This window comes from Elephantulus edwardii, unplaced genomic scaffold (assembly GCF_000299155.1).
Source record: "Elephantulus edwardii isolate Elephantulus edwardi_28Jun2011 unplaced genomic scaffold, EleEdw1.0 scaffold00061, whole genome shotgun sequence".
Taxonomy (NCBI): Eukaryota; Metazoa; Chordata; class Mammalia; order Macroscelidea; family Macroscelididae; genus Elephantulus; species Elephantulus edwardii.
Genome location: NW_006399811.1, coordinates 11,831,702 through 11,852,104, shown reverse-complemented (window position 1 = coordinate 11,852,104; position 20,403 = coordinate 11,831,702). Strand labels below are relative to the sequence as shown.

The 20,403-nt window shown below is 44.6% G+C and overlaps 1 protein-coding gene across 4 annotated transcripts in view; it reads right to left on the bottom strand.

The window, feature by feature from the left end:
• The window catches only part of CACNA1E (calcium channel, voltage-dependent, R type, alpha 1E subunit), a 564,119-nt gene extending 550,716 nt beyond the window's left edge, over positions 1-13,403 (bottom strand). For 3 of the 4 annotated variants that reach the window (XM_006887740.1, XM_006887741.1, XM_006887738.1), the window contains exon 1: positions 12,941-13,403. In XM_006887740.1, the coding sequence (XP_006887802.1) occupies positions 12,941-13,206 (266 nt within the window). In that variant the 5' untranslated portion in view covers positions 13,207-13,403. The remainder of the gene's footprint in view (positions 1-12,940) is intronic. The other variant, XM_006887739.1, reaches the window with a different exon arrangement.
• Between the last annotated feature and the right edge of the window lie 7,000 nt (positions 13,404-20,403).

Below are 20,403 nucleotides of genomic sequence, written 5' to 3'. Positions count from 1 at the left end.
CTTTAATAAAATAAATAAATAAATAAATAAATAAAAACACTGTTTTGTGTTTGCTTGTAGAAATTTAATCAGCATTTTGAAACAAGTTAGCTTTTTATTTTGTACTTAAAATTCTGGTACTGACCCTTCACAAGGCTAAATGTAAAATGAAGTTTTTTGTGTGCACAATAAGGTGGACTGTAAACTGTGGGTCTATCAGTGATAGAGTCCTCAACTTGTAATGTATATGGCATGATGTATTTTTATCTTACAGAATAAAGCAAGTGTATATATTTTTCTCTTGATTAAAAAAAAAATGTAACAATTCTTAGCTTATTTAGGGGATTTCTGGTGGCCTAGTAAGTAATGAGTTATGCTGCCAACCCAGAAGCAGGAGGTTCTGCTCCACCAGGGAGAAAGATGGTTAAGCTTCCCAAGCAATTCACAATCTCAGAAAAACACCCACAGGGTCAGCTATGAGTCATTACAGGTGGCATTTTTTTAAAATTTAGAGAGGTTGCACTGGATGGCTTCTGTGGTGGCCTAATGGTAAAAACTGTGCTATAATCCCAATGGTACATGGTTGGAAGTCACCAGCTGCTCCATGGGAGGATGGGCAGTCTATTCCCGTGCGATTAATTGCCTCTGAAAACCCACTGGGTGGTCATCTATGGGTCGGTTCCAACTCAATGGTACAGTACACAACAACAACAACAATGCAAGTCAGTCCCTTTCTTCTATTTGCAAAGAACCACTAGAGGATGGACTGTTGGACCAAAAGGAGACAAAATGCACTTGAAACACAGAGAGAATATTTTATCTTTGAACTTAGAGCATGAATTCAGATGCAGAAATTAAACTGAGAAGAATATGAAGGGAAACAAACTCTGTTATAATCTCCAGTTTAAAGGACTCAGAACTTTAACCTCAATTCAAATCAGAAATAAAATGTTACTTCTTTTTTAAAAAAATCTAATACAATTCTTATAATGTAAACAAATGTGTTAAATGCCAATATTAATAAGTACTGCACTATATTCTGATGCTCTGGCAATATAAAAGTTGAAAGTTAATGGTCACTGCCTTCAGGGATATTTAAACACTAAAGCTATGAGTAAGTATAACAGCAAAGTAATAGACGTGGGCTATAGAGGAGTCCAGAGAAATTCTTTTACTCTGAGAGGGAAAACCAGGAAAGCTTTTTGTTAGAAATGGCATCTGAATAAACAGTCTTAATGCCAGGAGGGCAGGAGAGAGAAGATATTCTAGGCAGCAGGAGAGTTAAGTGCAAAAAGTGGGAAACCTGGAAGACGGTGCCCTTAAAGGTTAGCAGGCTCCTCTGAGAAGCTGTGCAAAAAGTGATTATGATAGTTGAGGCAGGTGAGGAGACCGGCACATCAAACATAGGAATCCTTACCCAGAAAACCAACCTAGGAAATGACAATCCAAACAGGAGCTTAGGTTTTCTGACTTGTTATCTATCATTATATATCTATTTAAATAAAATAAAAATTTAAATTCTGTTATCATTCACACACACTCTGGTAGCCTAGTAGGAAGGAGCTGTGCTGCCAACTAAAGGCGTAAGGTTCAAATCTACTAGTTGCTCCAAGAGAGAAAGATGGGCAATCTCCTGTGCAATTTGCTGCCTCTGAAAACCCACTGGAGGGTCAGCTATGCATTGGTTACAACTCCATGGTACACAACAAAACCACCACATATCAAATGCTCCAGAGTCACATTTGGCTAAAGACCATCCTAGCAGAGAGCACACATTTTCAAAAATACCACTCAGTGCCTAAAATCTATCCTCAGTGCTTTTCTTTGTCACTGGGCCTTGAAGTGTACAAGAAGTACAAGCATGCCTCAGAGGTACTGAAGGTTCCATTTCAGACCCCGGCAATAAAGCGAGTATCTCAATAAAGCCAATCACCTTTGTTTTTATTTCTAGTGCACATAAAAGTTACTAATGCTATACTGTAGGCTATGAAGTGTGCAGTAATAACACTATGAGAAAGTCTGAAATATTGTCAGATTACCTAAACCTGGCAGAGACACCAAGTAAGCACACGCTGTTGGAAAAAATGGCACCAACGAACTTGCTCAATGTGGGGTTGCACAAACCTTCAATTTGTTTAAAAAAAAAAAAAATTCAACATACTATCTGTAGAGCCAAATAAAGGAAAATAAAACAGGGCATGCCTGTGGATTCGTTCTGGATTTCTTCACAGAACAGAAATGTGGCAGGGTTTGGGGGGTGGAATTAGGTAAACGAAATGAAACTCCTGTACCTTAAGTTTGCTGATAATGGAAGAGCTCCCCGTCACTGAAGTGCGCAAGCTCGACCATCTGACAGGATGATGGAGTAAGAGCTCCTGTATTAGGCTAATGCTCTTGGGTTAGAATGTTTGTTTTCTTTCTGTCACAGCAGTATCATCACAAAGCATGCCTGTCATATACTTGCATACACAGAATGCAAGGAAAACACTGATGTTTTGCCTGGAATTCCTGACAACCCTGAATCCCAAAACACCAGAGTATGACAATTTCTAATGCAGTATTCTTTAACTTGTGATCGATCTGTATCGTCAGAACTGAGCCACAGCTGAGCCTTTAGTGGGTTTTCAGGAACTGTTAATCCCACAGGAGGAGACCGCCCATCTTTCTCCTGTGGAGAAGCTGGTAGACTTGAACCACATGCCTTTGTGTTGGCAGCACCATGCCTTACCTCTAGGTCACCCGAGTTGAACGCAAAATTGCATGTGCATTTTTCAGATATAAAATTTCAGTAAAATTGTGATCCAAATACACAAATCCAAGAAAGAATCCCAGCACTCAAAAATAATCAACTATATGTCACTGGTGGCTTAGTGGTAAGGAATTGCACTGCTGACTCAAAGGTATGTGGTTCAAATTCACCAGCTGCTTCATGGGAGAAAGATGGGCTCTCTCCTCCTGTGCAGTTTACTGCCTCTGAAAACCTGCTGTAGGGTCAGCTATGGGTGGATTCCAACTCGCTGATATACAATAACATATGGCCACTCATGTCATTCCCAAATGTTTTGAACTGAACTTTCTATATCTAGAGATTGTCACCCTGGAACTGTGCAGGTTTAACTAGTTTATGCCTCTCCTCAAGGCAGGAAGATGGGAGTATAAAAGAACATGGAAACAAGATGGGGGCACAAAAGTTGAAATAATTCAGAATCAACTAGAGAAGGGATCATCTGACAATATCTTGCTGAGATGCCTATTGAAAGCCCTCTTTGGAAATCTTGGTGGGGTTTTTTTTTTTTTCAGCATTAGCCTGCCTACAGAAATAAGCACACTCCCTTACAAATAATACCAGCTCACCAGCTGGGGAACTTGCCCAGTTCATCTAAAACCTGCGGAGCTATCAATCCATTAAGAAAATAATGACTCTGTTCTAACTACCACCTGATGCTACGACAATTGCACCAGATTCACCTCCAGGCACTATAGTATTTCAAAACCTCAAAGAACTGATTTATTGAAGAATATAGCAGTTCTTATTATCTGGGATAGCTACAGAAGAGTGTATTGCTTAATTTTTCTTAAAAAAACCCAGCTAAAATCTATTTTATATAATCAATATAAATTATTCTTTGAGAAATCTCAGAGTACAGTAAAATATATCCTGAGCTTGACTATCTTTCAAATTATGTTCAACACAATGTAATAAATGGCCTATTGGCAATGTTCTGAAAGCACCACAGATTTGCATGCTGCCTTGGGGGCATAGTTCGAGATCTCCAGTGGCCCAGTCCTTAAGGAGATGCTATCCCAAAGGTAGTGCCTTTTCTATAGGTTCCAGAAGCATCTCCAATGGAGAAAGATGGACAATCCTACCATGTAATGTACCACCTCAGAAATCCACAGGAGGGTCATTCTGACTCATCAGCAACAAAAGAGTTTAGGGGACATGGTTATAAACCTCAACTGTCATTATGTTATTATTTCTGGTTGTCAATTGATTAGAAATTCTGTGAAGCAAAAGGCCAGATAACAAATATTCCAAAATTTTCACAGCAAGGAAGCCAATGCTGGACACTCCTTAGCAAGAGGCAAAGCTCCTCTATTATAACCACTCAATTCTTAAATAATAACTCTTCTATCCATTCCCAGTCGGTCATGCAACCTATAGCAACCAAAGTTATACCTGGTTTTAGGTCCAATCCACTAACTATTATTATTAGGCACATACTAGGCACTTTTTTGATGTTTGTTGTTGTTAATCCAACAGTAATTGTTTCATTAAATCATTCAACAGGTATTTACTGAATGCTCAACATATCTGAGCACTGTGACTGGTCTGGCCTTAAATGGGACATGTTCTAAGTCCCTTCTTGAAGAGTTTGCTGACAACTGCAAGGCTAGGAAGGAAAAAGATGAACTAACTCTAGTTTGATATGTCATTATTAGTTTAATATGTATTTCTTTGCTCCCAAGATTATATGCACTCTGATAGGGAAATCAAGAGACCTCATTACCTGAACCCTAAAAAGTAATTTTTTCTTAAACCACAGAACTGTGAGGGAGATTTAGGATGGAAAAGGTTCTCAATAATTTATAAGACGGGTCTTCTGTAAAAGGAGCACCAGACCAAGATCGCTACTGTGTCAAACCTGGTTCTCAATGTAGAATTCCTGTAGCAGCAGCAGCAGTATCACTGGGGGACCTGCAACTAATGCAAATTCTCGGGCCTTGCTTCAGTCAGATTAAACCAGAAACTCACAGCACAGAACAAGCAATCTGCATCTTAACAAGTCCTTCGGGTGATTCTGAAACATGCTAAAATTTGAGAGCCAGTGGGAGAGGGGCAACAGGGAAAGTGCACAAGTATCATTTCCACACACAGACACTAAAGGAGGAATTAGCCTTAATGCTGATGGAAATCGCCTGCTAGAAGGAAACGCTGTGGACAGAAGAGCAGCAAAAGCGTTCCCAGTAGGGCACAGCTGGAAACTGTCAGGACGTTAGTGAGTGACTGCTGAAAATCCACTTCATGCTTTTTGACTCTGACCAGCCTCATGAGACAATGGTGTGAAAACTTAGAGACATCAAATATTTATAAAAAAACAAACCAACCAACCAAACCCTTCAGACAGACAACTAAGCTGAAGACTGGGATCGTCTTGTGAGGAACTTTCTTGCCAGCATTCGTTTTCAGAGCCTCTTCTTTGGGTCCAGATGAAGCCCTGGTGGCATAGTGGTTAAATCCCTCAGCTCCTAACTGGGAGACACTGGAACAGTCTGCTGTTGTAAAGACATACAGCTTGGAAACCCTATGGGGTAACACTACTCTGTCCTTTAGGGTAAGTGGATGACAGTGGGTTAGGATAAGTGTTTGGATGTAGAGGCCCCCAAAGTATCTCAGCAAGGGACATGACCCCAGAGTGTTATCACCAACAAGCCTGAGTTCACCATCTGACTGTGGCATTTCTTTTTCCCCCATCTCTAGCCCACTACACACCAAGTCCAGTTACATACAGCTTTTCCACTGCTTCCCCGAAATGGGGGAGAAAAGTGTGTGCAGAAAATAAACTCTCTCCTTGAGCAGATCTCTCTGAGTGGTGCAAGTGGCAAATGACTTAGGAATGGAAAAGGTGGGGGTTACAGACCACCCTTAGGCAGCTTAGAAGACAACCCGGGCTTTCTTCCCAAACGTCCCAACATCAGCCACTGAAAACCACAAAGAACCTAGTTTTACTCTCACATACACGGGGTTGAAGCAAATCATCAACTTAGTGGGAATTGCTTTCTCTGCTTTAGGGACATGAGCCTTTATAAAGCTGAGGCATGCATCTCAAAAACACTCTCCAGATTCTAGAGAAATGGAGGGCCAAACTGGGGAAGGCATGCAGCCTCAAAACTATGCAGAGATGCAACAGTGATTCTATGCTATCAGTTATGTGAAGTCAACCACTTGAAGGCAAAAAGACCACCTTTGGCACTGATGTCAGGCAAGGCCTCACATTGCTAGTTCACAGCAGCCAGGGCTTATTGGGAGGTGTATCTTAAAGCCCTATCCATCTGCTTCCAGGATGAACTACCACTATAATAATGAGTCTATTTCAGATTCTCCTATTCATTTTAATCTGAGAGAGGGCAGCTATTTAACCATATATATTTTGGGCTCATGATTCAATAAGAAAAGAAGTTCCAAAACACTGCCCAGGAGTCCCAGGGTAGCGCACATGGTTAAACTGGTCAGCTGCAAGTTCAAAGTGGTAATTTTAATCCACCAAGTGCTTCCTCATAAGAAAGGTCATAGCACTCAGAAACCCTCTGGGGTGCAGCTCCACCCTGATGCTCAGGAGACTGCCCTGAGTTAAAATCAATTTGATGGTAACTGTTTTAAAAGTGCCCCTCCCTACTATGTCATGGAGAGAAGAGACTATTGTGGATAACTGACACCTGCCAGAGTCATTCAGCGTGACTACTCCTAATGAGGTCCTTTTCCTCTTCATGAGCACAAACCTTCTGGTTCTTCCTTGTTTTCCAGGTGAAACAGCTCAACAGAGCTTATAGTAAAAAACAGGTTAAAGGTACAGGGACTAGAAAACCAAGGAAACATACCTGTGGTATACAGTGATAAGAAAACCCTATGGACACGACCCCACAGCTGGCTTAACACACCACAAGAGGCCACTACATTGGAGGATCCGAAAAAACTTCATGCTGTACTTTCTGTCCTTAAGTAAAGCTGGAAACATGACTGGTGAACCCACGCATGAGTCCTCTGTGTAGGTTAGAACACTCAGGAAGAGAAATGTTCGTGTAAGTCTCTTGACATTTTTATGCCTCTTTGAAAGAGGGGACGGCTTTAGAAACCACATGGTGGTGGTGGCGATGGGGGCCACGATGCTCTCGTTCCAGGGCCTCCCCACAAACAATAAGATGCTTTCACGTCTGCATACCCCATCCCTGTGCCTGTGAGAATTCACACTGAAGTATAGGAAGAAATGGTTACTGGAGCTTGTGCCTCAGCTCAGTATCTCAGCATTCTAGCTGCACAAAGGCCCGGGTAACAAGTGCTTGGGGATATAAATACACACTAGTTAACCAAGGTCTTTAACAAGAGATGAGAGCAAGCTATGTATTTATGAGGTACCCAAACACTATCTGGGATAGTCTTCAAGTCAATGAAATGGCATGAAAAAAACGTCAAAAGAGGGTCCCCCCTCCCCAGCCACCTTTTCCATCTGTCACAGTCCCACTGCAGACAACAGAGGAACTGCAGAAAAAGTTGATTTCCGAAAATGGCCTTCTGCAAGAGACTGTGCTCATATCCACAAAGAAGACCAACAAGCTCCCTTTTCTGAAAATCCCGGAAAAAACCCACACATACAATGAATTATTCACAAAGGCTAAACCTAAAAATGAGAAAGGGAGAAATGCAGAAAGATGAAAAGAGGGGCAGAGGATTGGGCAGAAAAGAAGAGGGGGGAAGAGGTCTGTGCTCTTGCCCTACTTGAACGAATGGGTGCTAATTACAGCTGCAGTCAGATTTTTCATCTATTCATGGTCAGGGATCCACACAGAAAGACCAGCGGATGCCTCCACGGCCCGAGTTAGCTGCCAGGTGTCAGTAAGCACAGCTTTGTGCGCAGCCATGCATGTGACAGAAAGGAGGCTGCTGATCTGCTTGTCACACACATGGTCCCAACGTGCTTGCAGGAGTTCTGGGAGCTTAGCAAATCTCAACGCAGGTTTTATGTCAACAAAAACTATAAAGTTGAAAGATGCCAGATGTTCCTGTAAGTGGATATAGGGGGAGGGGCAGAAGACCTTAAAAAAGAAAGAAAACTGAAAACAACATTTTATATAACAACAATTAAAAAGAAAGCTATTCAGATGAAGCTAATAATCCTAGAGTCTGGATCCTGCAGAAGAGGGGGGAATAAGACGACCTCGTGTCATTGTTGTCTTCCCCCTCCTTTAATTCATAGTGTGCATGGTGCTCATTGCAGGGAAAGCCAGTGCAGAGAAATGGAGAAATAATGATGCAAACCAACAGACAAAACTATCACATCCAAGATATTTTTGTCTCCATCCTCAAGTCATTTCATCGCTGTCAAGCTCCACTCTAACTCGCTTTCCAGGCTGTATCCCAATTACAACTGGTCCCCGCCAGAAGTCACTGCCGAGTTACCTAGAGGAAACAGGACTCACAAATGATCCTAAGGGCAAAGCCCACCAGCAATTCAGAGATTGTCCTCATAGGCTCAGAAAAGGAAGCCCTTCATCCTGCAGCCTCAGTGCGAGCTACAGTTGTTATTTCCTCCGTCACTTGTCTGCACTGGTGCCCAGATAGAGGCGAGATGTGAAAGCTTTCTGCATTATCTAATCATGGGATACGGTTACAGACTTCGTCCTTGCTAGCAGGCACTTTCTGCCCTAATCAAGGCACTATGACTTGTGATTCATTTACAGTTACATTAAACCTCAAATTCTTGCCAGGGCTACAGTTTTACTATCCTGCAAGGTACTGCATATTTATAGGCAACCAAAGCAGGAGAACAGGCTAAGCCAAAATGAGAGCATCTGGAACTAGAACTTTCAGTAATTCTAACCAGAGTCCTCCAGCGGTGATTTACAATGGGAAAGTTAGCATGATAAAGCATGTAACCCCTGACCCACAGTCAGAAATTCCCTAGAAAAAAGAAATCACCATAAATACCCACAGGCTCAGAGTGATAAGGTTTATCGCCTCAGTGGCTGCAAAACATGCTCTTTTCTACTATGAACAGAGATCATTTCCAAATGAGACACTTGTTCCCCTGCTAAGATGATCCATATGCAATGGGAAGGGGAAACTCCATATGGCTCAGCTTTGGCACAGTTTCCAAGTCAGACAGACCACTTCTTTAAGGTCAGACAAGCATATGGCACCTCACAAACCACTTGGGGGAACCTGCATGTCCACAAGGTACAGAAGAGGTGGAGCTGGTGAGCATGTGACAAAACGAGCGTGTGATAACGCACAACAGAGCAGCCAACTAGCAGAGAAGGAGAGAACTCTTTTATTACATTTCTTGGTTAAGGATGGAAGAAAAGGGAGACTCATATAAAATGTACGATTGCATTTTAAATCAGATTAGCATTTTTCAAAAAGGTTATGGTATCCACAGCTGAGGAGCATGCCACGAGGAAATAAAATTATCTCCCTCCGCAGATGTAGCTCCATGAGAAAATGCATAACATTTGGAGGAGGCTTGGTGACTTGCCACCATCTTTCATGGCAAATCTGTATGCATTTAGGAATTGCCTTCCTCAAGAACAAGACATCTCCTACTAACTACTGGATAAGCTTACACTCCCCCAAGTCAAGAGGTCCTATGCTCATAAAACAAATCATTGCTTTTCTTTAAATCATACAAGCCAAACTGATCTAAGACCAATGATATGAACTACTAAGAGACCACTAGCACAGTACATGCAAGTTTATTTTCCCTTCCTAAGACTAGAGACATTCTACAGCTGGTAGAAGATGTCATCCTCTCTAAAACCACAGTGCACAAAGAACCAAAATCCTCAAGCACGCTGCATGTATTCTGTCAGGACATCTTTCTCTCTCTCTATGTGCATCAAACTGGAACTGACTCAATGGTTTGTAAGGGTGTAAACTCCAGGGGCTGAAACTCCAGTAGGTTTCTAAGGCTGTAAATCACACAGGAGGAGACTGTCCATCTTTCTCCCACTGACACATGGGAACCTGCAGAGACACCACTTTCGGGTTAGCAGTACGACTCCCTATGGACTCAGCTATTAGAGCTCCCTTTTTGAAAATTAGACCGTTAAAAAGCACCCAAATCCTTAAGAAGCACTTTCCATACTTTAATCTGCATAGATAACCAAGGGATCCTGTTAAAATGCAGATTCAGAATTCTACATCTTTCACAAACTTCCAGGTGATGCAAAGCTGCTACTGAATCTCTTTAGAGTAAAAACTTTAGATTTCTTCTGGAAAGAAAAGTCCTCCTTTAGGTATTGTGAAAATTCTGAAATGGCTTATTAATAATAGGACTTAGACAATGTTCTGGGTACTTTACATGCTCACTTTAAGTAACTCGCTCAGTAAGGAGCTCTGGTAGCCCTAACGGTTTGGAGCGGCACTGTCAACCCAAAGACACAAGGTTTTATTCCCCCATTGCTCTGAAAGAAGAGTAATCTCCTCCTGTGTGATTTACTGCCTCAGAAAACTTGCTAGAGGGTTAGCTATGAGTTGATTCCAACTCAAAAGTACCTAACAACTCGTTTAATCCTATCCTCATATTACAGATTAGAAACGTGAGACACAACCTTTCAAGATCATAGCACATAGAGATGAAGGGACTAGGATTTAAACCCAGACTAACTAGCTAAAAAGCTTTACTGGAAATCACTACTCATATTGATCGCAAAAAAGAAAATAAAACAAAATATTTTGTTCATTTGGATGGTCAGAAAGAGGAGAGATAATAAATTGGATTTGGTATTGGAGAAAACCTACGGAAGTTAAGTGTTTCCATTTGGTCACCACAAGGGGAATATAGTCACATTATAAAACCATATAGAAAATGAAAATACTTCTTATTCTAAACACTTATTCTAAAATTTCTCCAGGACTTGTCTCAACATCTTAGTAAATGTTCTCTCAACACTGTTACAACAGCATACAAGCTGCAGAATCACAAAGAAACTTTTATCTGAGATAGAAGAGACTACTGGGGCGGGGCTCATGGCCAGACACTGAAAAAGAGGTTGAAAACCAGTCCCCTTGAGGGGTTTTTCCTTTGACATTTGTTGCTACCTTTTGACCAAATTACAAGAGAAGAGAAACTGTGATCACAGTAGAACCTGGCACTCACAATGCTTGGGGGAAAGGCGGAGTCTTTGAGGCAGAAGAGAAAACGTGGAGAGGCAACCGCGTGGTGTGGAAAAGGTGCTTCAGTTGCCCAACCTGAGCCCAAGTGCCCAAAGTAGCAAGCTGCTAAACTGGGTGATTAGCATAGGGCCGCCAGGAGAGTAGCAGTGGCGCTGTCCAAGGTGCCAATAATGGTTGCTGGTACACTTGCCCACCCAGGCTGGGGAGACTGGGAAGCTCTGTCCCCGACGAAAACCCGAAGGATGCCCGAGTGAACATGCACCCAAGAGTGGGGCAAGAGCAAGGCAAGACCTGGTGGGTGGGAAAGATTGGGAAACTACAGGGATAGAGGGTGAAGGCACTGGGGAAATCAGCAGAGATCTGCTTAGAGCAGTGCTGGCAGCAGCCGCAGCACGGAACACAATGAGATCTGGCCGCTTTGTGCAGCGCACACCAGCAGGCGTGACTGCAGGAACTGGATCCCTCCCTTCCCCCACCTTAGACATGTTCAACTCCAGCTCTGTTTGGCCTAGAGATCACTGTAGGGGTGGGGTAGGCAAGCGCAGGGAGGAGGAGAGGAGAAGCCCAGCTCGGAGTGGTTGTGGGAGGATGCGAACAGAAGCCGGAAGAATATCTGCTTAGAGATGCTTCTTCGTTTCTAATGAGGGGTGCTGCCTAGAAGCACCACGCAACAGCCAATCACGGCGCTGCTGAAGCAGGAAACCAGGGAGGAAAGAGGGGAAGGTGGGGGGAGGGACGTAGGGAGATGCCCAGACCCTGGGGGAAGCAAGCCGCGTGTCTGGCTGATACTAGAGACCCAAGGCAGCTCCAGGGGTCTCGCTGCTGCACACCTGGAGGGTGGAGGCAGGGATGAGGACCGCTAGGAAAGAAGGTGAGGGGGCTCTTTTGCAAGTGCATCCTCCTCAAGAAAGCTCCCTCCACAAACATCAAAGTCCCTATCTCCAAGCTTACCTCCTTTTAACATCAAACCACTGGCTTGCCTTCTATGAATCCCCGTCCCCATCCAATCACCTCAATCCTTAAGAGCCTTGCTAGGTTTCTAGGTGCTCAAATTCTTAGTGAAGAGCAAGGCATTGAGATGCCTAATCAGCAGTCAGCATTTGGTGCACTTGATAAAACCTGCAAAGAAGCTTCTTCCATTCCCCATTCACCACCACCATCTCAGATGTCCCCAGCAGCTCCTTATGAAAGTAATTCCTTTAGAGCTAGGGCAAGACAGACTGCGCGCACACTTTTGCTGCATTCAGCCCAGCAGATCTACCCACTGTACCCAGGTGCTAGACACAGGGTGCTGGGTCAGGAACAAAGGTGGGAGAACCCAGCTCAGGACCTAGACAACAAGGACCATGAAGAGCTCTTCTTCCTTGGCTGAGAAGAGAACACCAAGTTTGAGCTGTCGAGGGCTAGGGCATTAGATAGAGATCAGCTGCCCTGCCACTCTCAGTGGAACTTAAACTTAAGTCTCCAGAGTTAACTGGGTCCCCAGCCAAAAGCCTGTTTTATTTAGTCATTTATTTGTTCATATACAGGGTTTTGGCTCATAGCTCCTGGAGACTCCAAACTGATCAATCCCCTTATGGAGCTTTGGCTTCCCCACAGGCAGGCAGTGCAGGTGTCTTCCCAGCTGGTGGGATGAGGCTAGAGGGGGTGGCTTGAAGAGAAGGAAAAGGGAGGGTTGATTATAAAAGAAATCCCAAGATTAGGGGCAGCCCAATCTAAGTAGAATGCAGCTTGTGAAGGGGCCTGGGAATCAGACAAAGCCCAGTCTTGAAAGGGGCAGACACAGCAACACCATGCATCCAGGGGCACTAGAGATTTCCACACAGAAGAGGTAACAACAACAACAACAAATAAACACTCAAAAGTCTTACCTTGAATAACACTAGTGCTCAAACTGGCCTCTACTGCACCAAGCTCATCCTTTGATGCACAGAAGTAAAGAGAACACTTCAGAAAAGAGGCAAATGGTACCAGGAAGAGGGTGGGGGATTAATTTCATGCTCGGTTTCCCCCTTCACCCCTAGAAATGCAAAGGGGGAGAGGGGAGTTATGGTGGGCAAGAAAGGATATGGCCAATCGATGAGCTTCTTGGCGTATTTCCTGACAATGTTATCTTCTCCGAAGATGAACAGGGATCTGTTGACGGTGAAACAGTTCTGCCGGACGGGAATAGGGTTGTACAAAGCCATAGTCCGCGCCCTCTGCGCTTTCGACTGCTTGTAGGCGGCCGCGGACCCCGAGGCCGGCACTGGGGTTCCTTGCCGGTTCCTGCTCTGATCCGAGTCTCCATCGCCCGACCCCGGCCTGCCGACCACAGCCTCCCCGAAGCGAGCCATCCTGAAGTTCAAACAGACAGAAGACACACAAAGGTGATCGTGGCCGAACACTGGCACACAGCAACAAGCAGAAAGACACAGGGAGACTCAGAGCCGCATCCAAACGGGCACCGGGACCACCACCTCCGCGGAGCCCAGGCGAGCTCTTCCAAGAAGAGGCAGCAGCAGCAGCCCGCCGCTCCGAACTGTTGAATCTACATACAAGCTCTGCGAAGCTCCATTCCTCAGGAAGGGAAAAAAAATGGGGGGAAGGGCTTGGGGTGTTCAGTTTCTGGAGGCAATTTTTTTTTTTTAAAAATGCCAGTGTGTAGTGGCGTTCAGGGACCGGAGAGGAGAGGGGTGGAGTAGACTGCTCTTCAAACATAGCTCCTCTTCTGGCAGACGCACCGCCTAGTTCAGTAAAAGAGGCAGGCACCGGCCCGCTAGGTAACAGTTTGGTGATTTATTGGTTGGGGGAAGAGGACAGACAAGGAGGGGGGAAATTAAACAAAAGAACTTTGGCGGGAGGGGGGAGAGAAAATGAGGCAGGGTTTACAGCAACATGCTTTATAACGCCAATCCCTGAAAGCCCATCTAAGAAATTCCACATCGAAGACTTGGGTCTTTAAATCTGCCAGCACAGATGCATCCGAAAGGTTGGAGACAGGGAGGGGAAGATAGCGGTATTGAGGTTCCTGCGTAAACCGCAACGCCCGAAATAATCAAAATCAGAAGTCGATCCAAGAGGAGAGGGGCAATGACATAAAAGCTCCTCCGCTTGGGATAGAGGTTAAGCGGCATCCAGGGTGCAGCGAAGCCTGAGTGCCAGCATCCGCCCGGAGCGCTAGCCGCCGCCGCCGCCGCCTCCCGGATCAGCATGCAACAGCGATCCGCGGCTGCGCCGGGCGAGGGCGGGAGCGGGCGGGCGGGCGAGCGCTTGGGCGAGGGAGGAACAGGTTGCAGCCCAGCCTAGCGGTAGTCTAACCAGGGAGTTGGCCCAGGAACGAACTTGTCGATAAAGACCTCGTGTTCGTGGTTCACCCTAACAGCCCTTCCGTAGTGAGCAGAGGAGCTACAGGGAAAGGGAGAGGGGCGGAAGGGGAAGTAAGGGGGTTGAGGAAGCGGCGCGCAGAGGCGCAGCAAGGCGCTCACTGGAGCGCCAGGCGAGGCGGGGGAGGGGCCGGCAAGCCGCGGGAGGGGGCTGAGACGGAGCCGAAAGGACCTAGGCTGGAGCTTGCTGGGATTTAATGTTGGTTTGGCTTATCATTTAGCCATAGGGGAGCGGGCCACCTCCGCAAAGATGTCATGAAGAGGCTTCTTTCTACAAGTAATGCTGAGGGGAGAGGCGGGCGCAGCTGGCGGCGCAGCGGAGCCTCTGCGAGAGAACAGGGGCCGGGCCCGGGGGCGCACACGCACGCGCGCACGCACTCGCGCCTTCCGTCTCCGTGGGAAGGACCTGCTCGGGCTGTGCGCTCTGCGGCTCCCAGCTTTGTGCCGGCCCCAAACTGCCCGGGTGGGGAGTTGAGGCCTTTGCGCCCTGCGCACTAGGGCCCAGCTGCCGCTGATCTGCATTTCCCAGGCTCCACAAACGTTGGCAAGGAATTTCCGCAGAGAAGGCACCACCCTTTCCTCTTCCCACCCTCTTGTCTCGGCCCCTGGGAAAGGCTAGGTGGAAGCTCTACATCCAGGTGCTGCTGCCAGCCCTTGGCGGGAACTTCTGCTTTCCTTCTGCAAACTGAGGGCACTTGGGTTAACCTCAATTCAGCTCTTTCAGAGCCCTGTGCTCCTTGCCTGTGAGAGTGGTCCAGTCATTGGTGAATCGGGCTGTGAAGAGCCTTCTACAAATTCTAACAATCCTTGGGGTTCCCCTTCCCCATTCTTGTCTTTATTTCTTCAAACCCAACCTATTAATGAAGGGAAAAGCAGAATTAATATCTAAGTTGCTGAGGTTGAAGGTGGACTTCAAGCAATAAAGAGCTGCGTTTAGCAACCAAGATTCTCCCCACAGGTGATATGGTTTAAATTGAAGGCTAAAATCTGTTGTCCCACCCATGTGCACACTAAATGTGTGCTTCCTGTCTCTTGTGCCCTCATATCCTCCCAATGGAAAGGTGGAATGGAAGGGTTCAAGAGAGAAACTAAAGCCTAGAGGTGGAAATCATGGCTATGTAACTTAAAGCTTGTGAAAGGTAGGATCTAGGAGATTAATTGGTGAGAAGCGAGGTGACATCTAAGTGAGAGGCATGTGTGTTGCGTTCCTACACGTACGTGTCTGTGGGCAAGTCCATGTGAGCATTGACACGTGTATTGTGTGAAAATATATGTGAATGTCTGTCAGTTTGTGTATATGGAGAAATCCTCTGGGTACTGGTACGACGAAGGATTGGTCTCACCATGCTCACTTCCAGAAAGTATTGCTGCCCTTGAGGATGGAATAATGACCTTTTGGAGTCAGCTCTAATTGGTTCTTTGGTTTCACATTATTGCCTTGCTCTGTCCTTGTCTACCTGAGTTAGAAGATTTTCTGTCTGGTTACTTCGTCAAAAGGATAAGGGAAGGTTATGCTGTGTGCATAGATTCAGAAAGGAACTGCAGAAATTATCAGAGCCAAGTGCCTGCTTTCAAGCAAGACATAATTCACAACAGAAAATCCATTCAAATCATTCAGCAGACTTGGCTGAGCACCTTTATAACGTCTCTTTCTCTCACTGCCATCAAGTCAAAAAACTACCCACAGCTGACCCTTCTGCAAGTTTTCACAGGATGGAAATCACGTGGAGGAGGAGACTGCCCTTCTTTTTCTCAAAGAGCTGCAGGTGGATTCAAACTGCTTGCCTTTAAGTTGGCAGCATAACTCCATGGCCAGGAGGCCAACAGAGTTAGACACTGAAGATACCAAAAAAATTAACAAAGTAGATGACAAAAATAGTGTGCCCTCCAGTTAGATGAAATAAGAACCTTGAATTGCATTGCACTAGCCAGGATATTCCATGCACCCTCCTCTGCTACTACAATTTCGCTCTTTTCCTTCCTGTTTCCCTTAGTAGGCGAAAGGCTGCCCAGTCACCAGCAGCCTTGTGTCTGTTGCCATTTTGTTAATACCCAGGCTAAGTAAGCTAAACAGAGCTCACTACCGTTTTAAGTTCCAAAAGTGGTTTTTGAAGGATCAGAAACCCCTAACTTGTCTCCTCTCAATGTCACCCATTAGCAGAAATCCAGGACCAATTTCCAGTCCCCTCTCTGCAATGGCTTTCATAGGGCAGGGAAATGTAAAGAATTGCTAAGAGCTGGAGCCCACCTTCTTGTCTTCTGAGAAGACAATTACAAACATTGGGGATAATGTAGACTACACTGGAGAATGTAATCAACTATGTAGAGAAATTAGGTGCTCGGAATTCTTGGAGAGTACAACTCAAAAGGCAGAGGCAAACAAGGTACAATTTCATGGTATTAAGAATGTACTTGGAGTCACATGATGGAATACTATGCAGCACTCAGGAGCAACGATTTTGAAAATTACTACACAACGTGGGAGGGAGAGGAGAGCATTGTGCTGTGTAAACTCAGTCTCATAAGGACAAATACTGTATAAGATCATTACTATAGAAGTATAAAGATAACTAATAAAACATATATGAGGTTCTAAGGGGGGAACGGGTGGGAGTAAAGGGGTGAGGATAGGCTGGGAGGGATATCATGGGGTCGCAAAATTTGGTAGTCGAGGAGGAGTAAAGGAAATGGGAAAGATCTCGTGAGGATATGGAAGACAGGGTAATGGTAAGCATAGTTAGATGTGATTAACTTTATAAAACATAATTAACGGGAATGACTGTATAAAACACAATGTGAATGAAGGATAGTGTGAAACAACATATACAAACTTTGTAAGCAAACCAATATAAAAGTTAAGAAAAAGTAAAAGAAAAAGAAGGTACCTGGCCTGCAAGCAGCAATTCTGGCAAGAAGGCTCACTCTTATAATTTGGAGATGCATGAACAGAAATTCATTGGTTTCTTTTTCTCTAACCCCTTATCCTCTTGCCCCTTAAGAGGACTACAAGCTTATTGTAGTAGTTGTTGTTATGTGCTATGAAGTTGGAACCAACTCATAACCAACCCTCCAGTGGGTATTCAGGGGCTATACACTGCATGAGAGGAAACTGCTCATCTTTCTCCCATGGAGCTGCTGGTGAATTCAAGCTGCCCACCTTTGGGTTGATAGTACAACTCCTTACCACAAGGTCACCCAAGCTCCCAGGTGTAGTGGAGTGTTGAATACTATATAGAGAAAGAGATATAGAGATAATTAGATATAGATATATATAGATAAATACTTAGATATATATACTTAGATAGATATATATACTTAGATATATAGATATATATAAATATATATATAGATATAGATATATAGATATATAGATATATAGATATATATACTTAGATATATACTTCTTGTTGCTGTTATGTGCCGTCGAGTCGCTTGTGACTCACAGCAACCCTATGTACAACAGCCCTAAACTCTGTCCTGTGCCAATCGCACTGTCTCTGACACTCCCATCCCAATTATCCCAGTCACTGAATCAATCCACCTAATAGAGGGCCTTCCTCTCCTGCACTGTCCCTCCACCCTCCCAAGCATGACGTCCTTCTCCAAGGACCGGTCTCTCCTCACAACACGTCCAAAGTATGTTAGACGGAGCCTCAGAATCCTTGCCTCCAAGGAGCCACCCGGTTTAACCCTTTCCAGGACAAATCTGTTTGTTTTCCTAGCAGTCCATGGTATTCTCAACACTCTTCTCCAGCATCACAGCTCAAAGGCATCAATTCTCCTTCTATCCTCCTTGGTCATTGTCCAACTCTCTGATGCATAACAAGTGATTGTGAAGACCATGTCCTTTATCAGACGCACCTTAGTCTCCAGAGAGACACCATTGCTCTTCAGTATTTTGGAGAGGTCCCTAACAGCAGACTTTCCCATGGCAATGCACCTTTTAGTTTGCTGGCTGCTGGTGCCAAGACTGTTGACTGTGGAGCCAAGCAAACTAAAGCTGTGTACACACTTACTCATATATATACTTAGATAGATAGATTTATTTATTTATTTAGAATTTTCGTAAGTTTTCAATTTAGACAGCAGATCCTCCCCCTGCTCAAAGCCTCTGAGGTTAATCTGGTGACATGTACATTAGCTCCAAACTTAGCAGACAAAGCAACAATTTCAGAGATGTAGTTTGTAGTTTATTCACAACTGATCAAAGGCCGAGAGCTCTGACTTCTAGAACGTCTCCCTCCCGGTTTCTAGCTCATTCTGATGTCATAGCACTCTCTGAAATATTAATAGTAGCATTCCAAATTTTTCTTGGCCAAAATAAGACATTATGCACTATAAACCTATGGAATATGGAAATACTATGCTCATCATATTCAAACTGAACTTCCTATTAGCCAAAAGCTTCTGACAAGGCGTTTAACAGATCTAGGAAGAGTCCTCAGGAGAAATTCAAGATCAAGTCACTGCCATAATGCTTTTCATAAAGGGCATGCGGTGCCCTTTCTTATTCCAAGGTACCTAGGTCCACTGCTTTCTTTAAAAAAACGTAACTTGACATGTGGAAAATTAGCGCCTGATCACACAAAACCAAAACCGAACCACTGCTGTCAAGTCGATTCCAACTCATAGCAACCCTTCCGTGGGTCTCTGAAGCTGTAAAGTTTTACTTTACAGAAAGAGACTTCGCATCGCTTTCTCCAAGAAGGGTTTGGTGGCCAAAGCATATTGGAAACTGGCTTGAAGATTATCTGAAAACCTAAGTGTAGAGAAGGGGGAAACTCTCCTTTCCTGTTGTCAGAGCACCATCTACTGGCCACTGGTTACATCACAGCACAAGCCTGCACCTTGTCTCTGAGCCTAGCTGCTCCAGAACTCCGTGGTTGGCTTTGAGTCTGAAACAAGCTGACCCTCCAGTGGGTTTTCAGGGGCTATAAATAGCATGGAAGAGACTGTCCATCTTTCTTCTGCGGAGTCCTTACTGGATTCAGGCTGCTGGAGAGGTGCCATCTTTTGGGTTACTAGTACAACTCCCAAAGAGATATCCTTTTGTCACCAGCCCTCTACTTCTCTTTGTTGAGTTCGATATTTCAAATGTCACCAAAATACAATGCTGCCCTACACACAGATACAGACATAAGGATGGGGAAGCCAAATGTCTCATGTGCTTTACTGAAAATAGGCTTGTGAGCTCCTTAGGAAGGGAGTTCAAAAGGAGCTGAGGATGTTTAAAACAAAACACTTTCCTAGACTGTTAATATCATGCAGGCAGTTAAATTTCAAAGTGTTCACTCTACTGTCCCCCATCCATTTGAGGTGCAAGCAGGACTGAGGTAGCCAGGCAGACCTCTCCATTTTACCATGGAAAAGGCAGATCATGGGAGTTTATGCTGGGATAAACAGATGTGAGCTGCAAGGTTAGATCAGCACTGAGCCTACTCCCTTCACTCACAGAGCTCTTCTCAGAGCCACCACTGTGTGCCATCTTCATATAACATCTTAGACCTGTCACTGAAGAGAAAGACTTTTGTGCCTCTTCCAAAAAACATGTGCCCCTCCCGCCATCCCTGCTCCTTCATCTCCCATTTCCCTGCTAGTTAGGCTTAGACAGTTTATACTTAAGCTATCAGGGTCCCTGTTGTTCTATTTTCCCCACACTGAGCTTTTCCAAGAAATAGAGTCTTATGCAAAGCAGTGCTCTAAGGAACATAATGCAGAGAAGACTTGGGAGTGGGTTCTTAAGAAAAAAGTTGGCAGGAGACCATGTGCAAATGCACTGCAGAGCAGACAGAGGAGGCCTGGCAATGCAGACATCCTGAGAGGCTGGTGACTTCCACAGTACCTGGCAGCCCTTAGAATGACCACGTAACTGTACATCCTTGTGACGTCCATATCTAAGACCTGCATTTCTCAGACCCAGGCCTGAGAAATCCCATTGCTCTAATATCCTATCAGCTAACTAAAGACTAGAAAATTTTTCTAAAACTGACTTGTTAAACCCTTCATTTATAACAACTCAACATTTCTTGGGTGCCAACTATGGTAATGTTATCTCATCTTAGCTGTAGGACTGCGAGGTACATTCTATTATCTGAAGCTCCAAGGAGTCAAAGACTTGTCCAAGTACACAGAGTTAAGAAATAATAGAGTCGAATCCCCTGATAATAA